This window comes from Homarus americanus, unplaced genomic scaffold (genome assembly GCF_018991925.1).
Source record: "Homarus americanus isolate GMGI-L3 unplaced genomic scaffold, GMGI_Hamer_2.0 scaffold1986, whole genome shotgun sequence".
NCBI classification, from domain to species: Eukaryota; Metazoa; Arthropoda; class Malacostraca; order Decapoda; family Nephropidae; genus Homarus; species Homarus americanus.
This window is the reverse complement of record NW_024751006.1, coordinates 1-14,719: the sequence shown is the minus strand read 5'-3', so window position 1 is coordinate 14,719 and position 14,719 is coordinate 1. Positions and strand designations below refer to the sequence as shown.

Sequence of the window (14,719 nt, the reverse complement as noted above, 5' to 3'; positions counted from 1 at the left end):
AATTCCCTGGGTTGGTTAAAGTAAAGGTCTTTAACTTAATCAAATCTCGTAAGGTGGTTACATGAAACTCATTAAGTAAATTACCCAACTTCACCTAAAAGCATCACAAACATTATATCAAGGTGGTGTAGCTGAGGGTGTCAGGTGTGAGGGATGGTACAGGTACTCGAGGTGGTGGTGATGCTTGGTACCTTATACCTGTGCTAAATCCCTAAATACAATATTAGAACTACTCACCTGTGCTAATTACCTAATGCATCAAGTACTTACCTGTGGCGAGTACAAATGCCCAAATTACTTACTTGTGCCTAGCTTATGCCTAAAGTACTTCCCTTAGCTACTTTCCTCTGACAGATAAAAATATATTCATTATGATATTGAACCGATAGTTGATTTTTTTTTGCCCGATACATATTGAGACGATCGTATAATAAAATAAATCCGTATGAAAGTATATCTACGGATATAACCCACAAAAAATGAATCTAATTTCAGGTTGTTTACTAATGCCAGTTGAATAAGACAATAATAATTCTAGTACTGTTTTCCTCAAAATTAAAATTAAATACCAGGACAAATTACCCGGGAGAGTTGTTACATTAGTACAATTGTTTAAGGTCGCTTTGGCATTTAAATTATATCTTATGCCATATAGCTCTTCGTATAGATATTATATAAGTTAAAGCTCTCATGGGTAGGAAGTTATACTGTTTAAGATGTAAGTCGTCTTATAGAGAATTATATAAGGTATTTAGTTCTGTGCATACGGGATTATATATGGTGTAGCTTTGTGGATAAGAAATTATATAAGGGTAGTTCTGTGGATAGGAAGTTGTAAAATATATAGCTCGTCGTATAGGAAACTACAGTATATCCAGCCTGTATCTATAATCTAGGACGTAGGTAGGGGGTCTATAATTATTAAATCACATCAACATAAGGCACGACGGAGATCAGCACACAATGTGAGGTAACCATTGTCTAGCTACGTGTTGTATTGGGTGTAAACGATAGAGCTTTCAAGGCATTTTAGAACCGGTTCTCAAGGCGTTAATAGGTGTTAATGTCTTATGGAAAGTGACTTGTAAATAAACAGAGTCTACAAGTGTTTCTAAGCTGCTGGGGTTTTAAGTAGGTTTATGCCACAGACATGCTGTTATTATTAAATGCTGTTATTATTAAATAAATATTATTAAACACCATAAATAATTTCTACATTTCTACTATAGTGTGAAAATAAACCGCACATTATTTATAAACTTAAGATTTATCAATGCATTGTTAAATTGATCTTCATTTCTACCCCAGACGGTTAAAATATTTCGCTTACAATTATTTCTAAACTCGAAGATTATTTTTTTATGATAGATGAATTAAAAATAAACAGAAATTATATCTAAATACCTGATGATGTTTATTTGAGGATACTTTTGACCGTCTCGATCACTTAAAAAGAATCATAGCGTTATGTAGTGGTGGTGGTGGTGGTGGTGGTGGTGGTGGTAGTAGTAGTAGTAGTAGTAGTAGTAGTAGTAGTGGTAGCGATAGTAGCAGTGGTAGTAGTAGTAAGTTATGGAGCAATGCGTTAACTGCCATGATTATTTGTCTCTAATTTTCATGTTCTCATAGTTAGTGGGAGGTAAAAAGTTAGTTTTTTAGTGAGTTGTGTAGTTGTGAGTTATGAAGGAACGCGTCACTCATTTAGGCAGAAGATAATTAGAGGATTGATTAAGAATGTAATGTATGTAATTAAGAAAGACATTATTTTCAGGGGTACAGTATTTCGCCATTACAGATGTTTTACAGATAATGTTTTTTTTTTTAGTTTGGTTTGATATCATTTCATACTTTTTACAAGGCCTTTCGGTTATGTCAATGCTATGTTATATGTCACATGATATTTACAAGAACGTACATTACAGAATAATAAGTCATATAATTTGTTATTTGAAAGTGCCAATTAGATTTTTTTAACACTGGAATATTTTACTCAAAGCTATTTTAAACAAGAGAACTTAACATTATCCTCTGACAGTAAAGATTAACATAGAGAAAACGATGAATTATTTAAATATTAGTTTTGTGACACCGATGTTTAATCACTCTGAGGATCAAGGCTATATGATTTTAATATACTAAGCTTCGTAAATCTCTGAGACAGCTGAGGAATTATCCATTTTTAGGTTAACGTTTAATTTCAACACCGAGAATGGAGTCAGTCTGTGAGGTGACTGAAGTGGTATTGTGTCGCTTACGTGTTAGTTAAGTCTTATGGGGGAAGTTTGAGAAGTGAATTGAATTGAAACAGTTTATTTAGCCAGAAAAACACAGATACAGAGTGGATAATAATAACAATATTAACATGGCTGAGCCAGTTGAGAACCTGAGCTCTAGTGAGGGAAGTTAGATAAGTACTGATGTTATTGGTGTTGATTTTTAAGACAAGGACAGAAAAAGTTGTTCCATTCTCCTTTTACTTAAAAAAAAAGATGGACAAAATTGTACTATTGATATATGTAGGTATAAAAGCCGGCAAGTTGTTCCATTGCTGTAACATGTAAGGTTGGTAGGTACTAACTATTAATTTTGTCGTTTTAATACCAATATTTCTTCCATGTTTTATTTACACTTAATTTCTCGTTTAGTATTTCCCAAACTCTTGTGAAATAGGGCTAGGGATTCGATTAGTAAATTTGATATTATTTTCCATTTTTTTCAGCATTAGTCGGGAGGCGTAAAAGGTGCCTGGTATCTGTATATATAATTGATCTAATTTTCGTAGAGGATTCTTATGGGTTAAGCTTTATTATATACTATGATTTATTATTGTATCTGTAGTGTTGTTGTTGAGGATAAAAGTCATCTTGAACACTGGTTATCTGTTATAATGTGTGTGTGTGTGTGTGTGTGTGTGTGTGTGTGTGTGTGTGTGTGTGTGTGTGTGTGTGTGATTGTGTGTGTGTGTGTGTGATTGTGTGATGTGTGTGTGTGTGTGTGTGTGTGTGTGTGTGTGTGTGTTGTGGTGGGATGTAATCCTAGACAAGGTTCTTGAAACTCCAGGGCACGAGCAGTAGATATATTCAACAAGTGGTACAAGACTTGGCGTGATAGCCAACCGGTACAGGAACAGGAGCCAGCACAAGGAACTCCTCGTCGTAGGCAGGCCGAAGCCGATCTGAGGGAAACTAGCTAGCTAGGCAAGGAGAGTTGCTAGACATTACTAGGACAATAAATGAGGTCTTCTAATTACTCGACTAGCGCGGTACAGACATAGTACATCGGGACATAGTAAATGAACATAGGCATTAGACATAAGCATAGATATCAGACATGCTATAATAATATGTAGTAATACAGACATGTGAATAAATGGTACAATGAATGGTAACAAGAGTCCTGGCGTCAGGCGTGTTCACATATCTTGGTATGTACATATCTATACACCTCCCTCCCCCTTTACGCTCGTAGTGCAATCTCGAGCGGCTACGGACTCTTTTTCCATGAGTCGGGGGGAGCGGCGAGGGACAATGGGAGGATCAACTGACGACCTTCGTTCCTGGTCTGGGCAAGGGGACACAGGGGACGGGGAGGAAGGTTCGTCACTAGAGGATGGCACTGGGCGGAGGTGGCGTCTGTTTCGCCACCACACACGACCACTGGGGAGGCGGACTTGGTACGAACGAGACTCGCCACGGCCCATGACGACCCCGACCTTGTCCCAGCGGTGTGACGTCGGGTCCTGGATTCGTACTTGCTGGCCGACGGCCAACCTGGGAAGGGGGCGGGCTTGGGCGTCATAGTGGCTTGTCACTTGGGCCATCCGGGCAGCCTCACGGCGGTCACACTCGTCCGCCTTGATCTGCCATTCATCTAAGAAGGACTGGGGGTGGGCAGGCACACAAGTACGAAGGGGGCGGCCATACAACACCTGGGCAGGAGAGCGTCCGGCAGGGGTAGGGGTGTTACGGAGTTCCAGTAGGCCCCTGTCGAACTCCTCGCAGTCCAGGTTCCCCGTCGGTGCTGTCTTGAGGATGAGGTATTTTACGGACTTTACCGCTGCCTCGGCGTGGCCATTCGCCTGCGGGTAATGAGGGGAGGTGACGATGTGGTGGACGCCCCAGCGTTCGGCGAAGCTCTTGAACTCGTGGCTATTGAACGGGGGCCCACCGTCGGTTCGGAGGCGGAGAGGCACTCCGACTTCCCGGAAGAAGCAACAAAACATCCGGATGACCCTGGAAGAGGTGGTGTCCCGACCACAGGGAACTACCACGGGCCATCCAGAGAGCCTGTCGGCGACCACCAGGAAAGACTTTCCGGCCACATTAAAGAAGTCGGCGGACACGGACTCAAAGGGCCGCTTTGGGAGGTCATTGCACAGGTACGGCTCTTGTTGCTGGCTGGGCTGGAGTTGCTGGCAAGGCTCACAGGCCTCAACCGTGCTCTTAATATCGGCGTCAATACCAGGCCAGAAGACGGTCTGACGGGCTCTGCGCCTGGTGGCTTCAACGCCGCGGTGGCTGTCATGGAGGCGGGATAAGGTGCGCCGGCGGAGGGCAGCGGGAACGACGATCCTGGGGCCGTACAACACCAGCTCTCCGTCCGCATAGAGGCTATCCCTTAGCTTCCAGAAGGGGAGGGCGGAGGCGTGAATGTCGTAGCGGTTGGTGGGGAATCCAGCGGAGACGTAGTCGAGGAGTTGGACGTATGCCGGGTCTTGAGCGGCGGCGATGCGAAGCTCCTGGAGAGTCCTATCGTCTTCGATGGAGGGCGTCGTCGTCGTCTTGTCAGCAAGAGAAGTGGCTGTGTGTGTCACTAAAGACCGAACGTGAGCAGCGGCCGTGGTACAGTCGACTTCATCTTCAGGTGTGGGGCGACTAACAGGGGCTCGGGAGAGGGCGTCTGGTATGCACAGAAGCTTCCCGGCGCGCCACACAGCTGTAAAGACGTAAGGGGCGGTCTTCTCTTTGAGACGTTGGAGGCGAGGATTTTCGATGGCGTCCAACGTGTAGTGATTAAGAATGGGTATGAGCGGGCGATGGTCCGTCATGAGGGTGAAATGCCCAAGGCCGAACAGGTAAAGGCGGCACTTGGCCATAGCCCAGGCGACTGCCAGCATCTCTAGTTCAATGGTGGCGTATCTGGTCTCCGTGTCCGTCAAAAACCTGGAGCCACACTGAACTAAGCGCAGTCTACCCTGGCCGTGGTCTTGAAGGAGGGCATATCCGAGGCCGTATAGACGGGAGGCGTCGGTCTGGAGGACCACTGGTAAGGACGGGTCGAAGGGTGCCAGGACTGGTGGTGACAGCAACGCCTTCTTAACATTCCTGAACGCTAGGTCGTGGTCAGGAGTCCAGAGGAAAGAGCGCTTGGGGCTCATGAGGGGGCGTAGAGGTTGGGCTGATGTGGCGATTTTAGGGGAGAAGTCGGCCAGCTGATTTACCAGGCCCATAAATGAGCGAAGGTCGGTCAGGTTCGCTGGAGTAGGGAAGTCCCTGATGGCCTTGACCTTCTCCTCATCAGCTGAGATCCCCTCTGGCGAGATGTTGTAGCCGCAGTAGTTAACTTGGGGGGCGGCGACCACAAATTTATCTTTGTTCAGGGTGATACCATGGGCACGACATCTTGTGAGCATCAGATGAACTCGGTTCAAGTGGGCCGGGAGATCATCGTCGAAGAGCAGGATGTCATCTACGACCTTCACGCAGTTGGTGACACCCTGCAGAGCCATATCCCCACGGAGGCAGTACGCATCCCCCGTTGCTGCGAAGCCCATGGGTCCGCGGCAGTGTTGGAAGCGGCCGTAGGGCGTGATGAATGTAGTGAGGTGGCGATCTTCTTCCGCCAGGTCGACTTGCCAGTACCCATGTAGTGCATCCGCCGTGGTAAAGAACTTTGCAGACGGGGTGACGCTGCGGACTGCTTGGATGGGCGTAGGCGATGGATGGGCGGGACGGGAGACCTGCGAGTTGAGATGGGTGAGGTCCACTGTGATGCGAACACCTACAGGCTTGGGTGCCAAGACCATAGGGTGGCACCACTCGGAGGGCTCCTCACCGGCGTGTCTGATGATCCCCTGCTGCACCAGAGAATCGAGCTCCGCCTTCACCTTGTCCCGTATGGCAAAGGGGATAGGCCTGGGTGTGTGGATGGCGAAAGGCGTCGCGCCAGGCTTGAGGTGGATTCTCATCGGGGGGCCTGTCATCTTCTTGAGCGGCGTCTTCTGGAGGTCGGGCTTGGAGACAAGGACGTCGCTGAACTGACGAAAAAAGAACTCCCGGGCGGCAGCAGGTGTGGTCATGGCTGAAACAGGTATCTCTGCACACCTGTTGAGGTGTGTCACGGCGAGGATGGGCTTTGGGAACTCGGATGAGACGATGGCCAAGTCCTGACAATGGCCACATGACAAGAGAGGGGTTTGGATGCCCTCATGGACGTGGACTGTGGCAAGGCAAGACTTGGGACCGAGCTGTAGTGTTGCCTTGAAGCAACCCAAAGGTGGAGACATCGGGGACCCGTCCGCTGTGAGCACGTCGTTCATGGCTGTGGGTGACAGGCTACTCCTGGGAATGTTGAGGGCGTCCAGGTGTGTTGGTCCAATCACCGTGATGTCCGCGCCCGTGTCAGGTATCATCAGGAGGTTGGAAGAGTTGGTACCGTAGGACAGACGAACATTGACGGGCTTGGGGGACCTGTCACTCGAGGCATCATCCACGCGTCGGCATCCTTTGTTGTTCTTGGGAGACGGTGGTGTGGACGTTCTGTCGGGCTGTAAAGAGACGTTTTGACCTGGAGATGGAGGCTTCTTGGTGGACCTGCAACACTTGGCGAAGTGTCCTTGCTTGTTGCAAGCGTTGCATGAGGCCTTGTTGGCAGGACATCGAGTTGTGCGGGGCCAATGGCCTTGAAACCCACAGTTTCGACATGTACTATCAGCCGCAGGGCACTTTCCTGGACCATGCTGGCGCTGACAGTTTCTGCAGGATTCGGGAGAAGAAACTGGTGACTGTGACGGGGGCTGTGGAGAGGACGTCGTCTGCATCTGGCGTTGATTCCTCTTGTAGGTGGAGACGGCGTGGACTTGAGATGGCGATGAGTGTATAGCTGAGGCAGCCTCTCTTGTGGCCTCATACGACCTGCAACAGGTGACGAAGTCGGTGAGGGAAGAGGCGGCGTCGAGGGTGAGGAGTTTCTGAAGCAGGTCCTCGTCACGTACACCCATCAGCAAGATCATCTTGAGCTGGATCTCAGCACAGGTTACAGGATCGCCTGTACATAGGTCCACCTCGGCTGCTAGGTCCTTAAGTCGTGCATAGAAGTCTGAGAATGATTCCCCAGAAGCTTGTTTGCAGGATAGCAGTTCCCTACGACGCAAAGCTTCATTGCGGAGGCCACGGAAATGACTCTGCAAGGCGTTTAAAACCTCTGTCACTGACCTGGGGGAGTCAGGGGGGATGGCTAGCGTGTGCTCTAGGAGGCGTTGAACATCGAGGGAAATGCACGATCTTAATTGGATGAGTTGTTTATGAGGGGGCATTCGATTGAGGTCAGACATAACAGCAAAGTCTTCGAAACGACGTCGCCATTGACGGTATACTTGATATGTTGCATCAGATTGAAGAGGTGGGGGGCTGGGAACTGAAGACTTGCTGTGCAGGGGTGTACTCGAGACGGCAGGCGGTGGAGGAGGCACGGAGAGGTCGACGAGAGTTGAGACTGGAACAGGTGGTTGAGAAGACACTGAGGCATACCTAGGGGAGATAGGTGACGTGTGAGGAGGCGTTGTCTGAAGGATAGATGAAGAGGCTGAAGCTGGCGAATTGGTTGTGGCAGCTGGTGAAGTCGTCCTCGTTGCCAGCAATTCCAATAGGTCCAGGAATTTGCGGTTATCAGCTTGGTGTTGTTGTTGAAGTTGAAGACGGTAAGCTGATTCCTCTGACTGTCTTGACAATTCCTCTTGATGTCGTTTTTCCTCCTCTAATTGACGTCTTTGGGCTTCCTTCTCTTGGGAAACTTGTAGGAAGTGGATTAACTGACGTATATCCTGGCTCCCATCCTTTGAATTTGGCGCGCCCGGCGTGTGAGGCGTGAGGGGGGGTGGGAGGGTCTGTGAGGCGTCGTCTTCCTCATAATCCTCATATAAATTTCCCAGCAAATCGTCGTGGTCAGACATCTCGTGTTTGGTATTGTTGCGATGGGGAAGACAAGGAGAATAAGGTGAAGTGCTATGTTTTCGTCAATGGATTTGCTTAAGTGTAGGAACCGGTGGGCAAGTAAAAGAGTACTGACTGTAATATTTGTGAAGTGAGAGGAGGCGGCTGGCAGCGGTGTATTCCTCCGCGCGCCCGGGCGAGATGCTGGTGATGACTCAGTGGAGGGGAGGGAGTCAATCAGTGGCTTGCGGGCCTGCGTGGATGGAGGATGTATGCCGGAAGTGCTGTCTTGGAAACTGGGCTGGAGGCGTGTCTGCTACCTGTAGGGCCGCAGAAACATAGCAAAGAGACATGAAAGGCACTGCACTTCACAAGGTCACAAAGCACTTTAAATCCAGGGGCACTGTGGAGTATATCTTCTGGGCGGGAAACACGAGGCGGGAAACAGACGGGGCCGGCTCTTGAGGCTTGTAAACTGTCGTGTTGGAGCTACTCAAACTGCGCCATGTGGTGGGATGTAATCCTAGACAAGGTTCTTGAAACTCCAGGGCACGAGCAGTAGATATATTCAACAAGTGGTACAAGACTTGGCGTGATAGCCAACCGGACAGGAACAGGAGCCAGCACAAGGAACTCCTCGTCGTAGGCAGGCCGAAGCCGATCTGAGGGAAATTAGCTAGCTAGGCAAGGAGAGTTGCTAGACATTACTAGGACAATAAATGAGGTCTTCTAATTACTCGACTAGCGCGGTACAGACATAGTACATCGGGACATAGTAAATGAACATAGGCATTAGACATAAGCATAGATATCAGACATGCTATAATAATATGTAGTAATACAGACATGTGAATAAATGGTACAATGAATGGTAACAAGAGCAGGGCCGGTGCTAGGAATTGCGGGGCCCAATTAGAAAATTGATAGTGGGGCCCTCTACTCTACAAAGTCGAAGATTGATGTTTTATATTTCGTGTAGTATGCCCGCCTTAGCCAAAAAGCATTAATTACTTGATATACAAAAAGTTTAAAAACAGTATAAAAGTTTTGATTTTTTATTACAAGTTAAGACAATTACAGACAAACTGTTTATGCACGGACCTTTTAGAAACACACTTTTCTGGCTTTTTTATTTGCAAAATCTTTCAAAATCATTTTAAAGTCAAGGGTTTTGGTAATGTCACTTTCTATAGATAGCATCACCAAATTGTTTAGTCTTTCTTGTGAAATTGTTGACCGTAAGTATGTTTTAATCAGTTTTAGTTTAGAAAAACTTCTCTCACCCGATGCGACTGTTACGGGCATTGTTAAGTAAATTCTCAAAGCAACAAAAACATTAGGAAATGCAGTGAATCGATTGTTTACTACCAGGTATTCAAACAGGGCTTGGGGCTTGGCGACACTGGTGGGCAGAAAAGTTTTCAGAGCTTCAAGTTCTTCAGCCAACAGATAACCATCTACATCTTTACTTGTTACAGTACCTACCTCTACATCAGTGTTCTGTTTTAGTTTGGTGTCAATTAAAGCTGCTTCAAGGTCTACTGTGTGTTTCCTTATTTCTGCCTTTTGTAAGCCCTGAAAGTTATTTAAAAATCCAAATAATTTTATATGGCTTTTAAGCTGCATAAATCTAGATTCTAGAGATTGAATAGCTTTGTCTAGCACTAAGGTAAAGCACTGAACTCTATATGCTTCTTTTGGATCATCGAAAGCTTGATCTTTTGCCTCATATGAAAACATTCTCTTCCTTCTTTGTAGTCGTTTATCTTGAAATTTCCTAAATTCTAGTGGTAATTCAACAGCTTCAGCCAAATCATTTGCGCCTATTAGGACATCATTAAAACCACTCTCTCTATATTTTCTTAGCCATGATAATAGTTTTTCAAATGACTCCATGCCTTCATCAATGTCCTTTGTTTTACCTTGTAGTTCCTTGCTAACATAGTTAACTTTAAAAAGTAAATCATGCCAAAATATCAAAGAAACTAAAAATTTATAGTCTTTTAGCTGGTTTGCTAAACCTTCTGTCTCTGCTTTTACCTTGGGCTCATCTGTTATCTCTGATGTTTCCACAAGTGCATCATATACTTCTCCAACCTGATAACGAATAGCTTTAACACTATCAATCCGACACTCCCACCTTGTGTCGCTCAAGGGTTTCACTGATAACCCAGGTACATGTTTCTTAAAAACTGCCCACCTCTTTGTTGATGCTGAGAACATTATGTAGATCCTTTGCAAGATCCCAAAAAATGTTATAGCATCTGGACAGCACTTGGCTACATCTCCTAGTAACAGGTTATAATTGTGACATGCGCAGGGTACAAAGAAGGCTCTTGGATTATCCTGCAACAGCCGTGCTTGTACTCCCGATGTGTGACCTTTCATGTTGCTACCGTTGTCATAACCTTGGCCTCGAATGTCTTTCACATCCAATTTTAATTCCTCTAGTGTGTTTAATAATGTTTTATATAAATTTTCTCCTGTGCTACTTTCAACCTGCATAAACTGTATGAAATGTTCATAAACACCTGAAGGAGCCAAGTTGCCATCAGAAACATACCTGATCGTTAGAGACATTTGCTCCTGGTGGCTCAAGTCAGGTGTGCAGTCTAAAATTATGGCATAGTACTTAGCTGCTTTTACGCGATTCAGTATCTCATTCAAAACAGCTGTAGCCATAATGTCTAGTAGTTCATTCTGAGTATCTTTTCCTAAATAGTGATTATGAATTTCGTTGGCCTTGACTTTACGTAAATGTTCTTCAAGAACAGAGTCAAACTTTGCAAACAGCTCCACTAAACCTAAAAAGTTTCCATTGTGTACACTCTCATTACCAACTTTTTCTTCTGTCCCTCTTAACGCTAGATTTCTCTCAGCAAGAAACTGCACTATTGCCACTAGCCTTTTGAATACTTGCTGCCAGTACTTTGCATGTTTATTAATAGTTAGTTCACGTTCTTTGTCAATAGTCTGTCAACTATAATGTCTTTGGTATAACTCCCAGAATTGCCATGTGGCTTCCAAATGGTTTTTAGAATTTTCATGCTCATACAACCTTGTATCGTATACAGTTTAAAACTAACACACGTGTGTGCGGGGCCCCCTTGCGGCGCGGGGCCCAATTTGATTAAATTGGTCAAATAGGCTTAAAGCCGGCCCTGAACAAGAGTCCTGGCGTCAGGCGTTTTCACATATCTTGGTATGTACATATCTATACATGTGTGTGTGTGTGTGTGTGTGTGTGTGTGATAGTGTATTTTTGTCTTGAAATATCTATTGAAAATGACTAACTACTGACATGATAAATTACAATGATGTATTTATGAATTATTATAAAGAAGTGAATACTTTTATATACCTGTATAATTATTTGAACTGGTCATAAGGTTCAGATTGAAAGAAATTAATTAGCTAACAGTATGTTTAAGTTGATATGTTAAATAGTGGTACTATGCCTTCAACACGTGATTACCTGTTAGTTAATTACCTTTGCTGGCTTTTAATAGACGAACACCTGTGCTGAAAAATCCCTTTGATTGGGGCTTTAGAAAAAAACTTAAATGTTTTCTCCGAGCTGAAAGTCCAAGGATGAGAAATCTAACTGATGTATTTATTTGAAGTGAAATATAAAGAACAATGGCGTGACCAAATACCTTTGTTGGATTGAACTTTGAAACAGAGAAAACGAGAATTATTACTTTGGATTCGGTATTACTTTGGATTCGGTATTACTTTGGATTCAATTGACATTAAATAAGTGATGATTTATGTGGAAATTATTAAATTGTTTGAAGGAAGACGAACCTAATTTATTCTATTCACACTTGCTCTTCGGGCCATAGGCTGCAAGAGAAACCAAATAGATTTATCTCTTTAATTTTTTATCGTTGATGACTAGTGTATTTGTTAACCCGGAATACATGTATAAATACCTTAGTTGGTAAAGCGTAATGATACATTATACATCAACAAGGAGAAAGCAGTGAATATCTAAATAACCTTAAATGTCTCCTATTTGGTCAGTTTAATGGCTGTACAGTGTCGTTTTCTGTAACTTTTGATAGTACAGTGGAATCTCCATATAACGGATTATATGGAAAGGGAAGGCCGTTAGATGGAGGTTTGTGAAGTTGTCTAGTGTATGGACGCACTTTAGAGCACAGTGTATGCTTAAAGACATTAGCTGTTGAGACACAGACATACATATAAACAACAGAAACAGGTAACTCGTGGCAGCTTGGATAATGAGGCAGCCAGAACCACGATATAGAAGTGTTGAGTGAAATTCCTGGCCTTGCTAATTACGGGTTCGAATCCCTGTAGAAGGTTCCCTAAATGTGTCCGATCAGATAGGTCTACTGTGAACCTACTAAGGGGAGTAATTAGGACTGGATTCCCTAATTTTTGGGTTAGGTTACTTTAGAACTGAATAGGTATTATGACTGACATGAGGATCTTTTGTTTTGTCTTGACTGAGGCTCTGTTGGTCCGTTGCCTATTTTCATTGCATTGATAGAGGACATTACACGCGTACCTGAACGTGTGTTTGAAATTTGCCACGGACAGCAGCTAGTTTATTGTGCATCCCATACTCATCTTGTACTGTAAGTGAGCTGTAGCGTACAAAAGATTACAGAGTAAAGGTCACAAATGGTGTTTATCAGAATTCAATGGTCTTGATAGTGTGGCGTTTAGTGATATAGAGTATTTCCAGTACAAATTTTAATTCGGTTCATATAAGTTTGCTTAGGTACTAGATGCGAAATGTGGATACAGCTTTAGTTTTATCAGCTATCTTGAATCCGAGATAAAGTTCTGTGCCATTACTTTTTCATTGTGCTTGGAGCTGTCCTAAAAGGTTCTATTTTGTAAGATTCTCATGTATACTGCCAGGGGTACTTATATCCTAACCTTAGTGTAGCAGTTTCTGTACAACATCTTGTAATCTAGTGATCTTGTTACTTGCTCCATATACATGTTTTACCTGGTACATCTCATCTTGGATGACAATGGATTGGCTAGTGTCTGTTTGCACTTGTCTGCTTGCTTCAAATTCATCAGCAAGTGTATCTGTGTACTCGGGTGGGTGTTTTAGGTAGTTGTAGACCCTTAACTATTGTGTATACTCGGGTGGGTGTTTTAGGTAGTGGTGTATACCCTTGAGGGGGTAGGGTGTCGAGGTCTTAACATGCTGGGGGAGGTGTTTTGATGTTCGACACCAACCCGAGTGTAGGGTGAAATACGAGTGATGATAACAACAATACCGTTGTGGTGATAATGATGAAGAATGATGGTGATGATGGTGTGATGAAGATGAGGATGATAGTGATGGTGAAGACGACGAAAATGACTATGGTGATTTTATTCTTTTATTCTTACACACACACACACACACACACACACACACACACACACACACACACACACACACACATGCTGTTCACGTCTTCAACGAAGATTTTCCCCCAAGAAGACGAGATAATTATTACCTTGTTCTTCTGCTTCCCTTAATATTTTTTTTCTCCATTGATCGGTATCTTAGGGTCATACAGAAGTTGGAATATATGTTAGAAATGTGTTTATATGTTACAATCAAACTGTGTAATCATTTATTTCAAGAAATAACTGAAAATAATAGTAATTTCGCTAAACAACTTGAAACAGGTATTAGTATTACATGTACACAATTTGACTGTAAAAAAATTCAGGCATGTTAGATTAAGTTTGGTTTTAGTCGTTAAGATTTCGCGAAATGACTAAAATTTTCAGCATTTTTAGTCATTTTGTGACATGATGGGTTATACACCTTGTCTGCAGCATTTACAGCATAAATATTATTTCATTCAATAAAATACATTTTTAAACTGTTGAAGGTGAAGTGTCAACCAAACACCAAAGCAATATGGGGGAAAAACATATAATGGAAGCATTTATAATGATATCTTCATGGGGGATATATTTTGGGTAGTTGTCTATACCTATAAAAAATATACGTATATTAGAAATGTACTTCCGTAGGATTGTTATTTAAATTAGGTGAAGGAAACATTGGGAGTCATAGGAAGGTTGACGGTGGCCTGGCCAGAGCCTCGTGATGGCTGGCTCCCTGACGGTCTCCGCTAGTCTCGGTGGCTGCTGACGGCGGCTGTTACAGGGCCGTGGCGCCGTACATCCCAGGGATCTAAGTTAGCATACACAGGGATATGTAGGACTCTGTGTGTGGGGTCAGGGATTCAGGGTTACTGTATATAGCCAGGGAACGAGAGATATAGAACCGGGATTGATTTTAGGGCCGTATACAGGGGTTTAGGGACTGTATAGGTGCGGATGAAGGGCCTCCTATTTGTTGTAGAACTGAGTACCTCTTTTAGGATCTAGGACCTGTAGTTAGGGATATAGGGCCTTGTAGTCAGGGATATAGGACCTTGTAGTCAGGGATATAGGACCTTGTAGTCAGGGATATAGGACCTTGTAGTCAGGGATAAAGGACCTTGTAGTCAGGGATATAGGAGCTTGTAGTCAGATATAGGACCTTGTAGTCAGAGATATAGGATCTTGTAGTCAGG

General features: G+C 44.1%; 1 protein-coding gene across 1 annotated transcript; it reads right to left on the bottom strand.

Moving 5' to 3' along the window:
• Positions 1-9,433: 9,433 nt before the first annotated feature.
• Positions 9,434-10,954, bottom strand: LOC121854522 (zinc finger MYM-type protein 1-like; the record flags this gene model as incomplete). Its single annotated transcript, XM_042349196.1, has 1 exon — positions 9,434-10,954. A coding segment is annotated over one exon (1,521 nt), but the record flags the coding sequence as incomplete, so codon positions are not given.
• Positions 10,955-14,719: the final 3,765 nt, after the last annotated feature.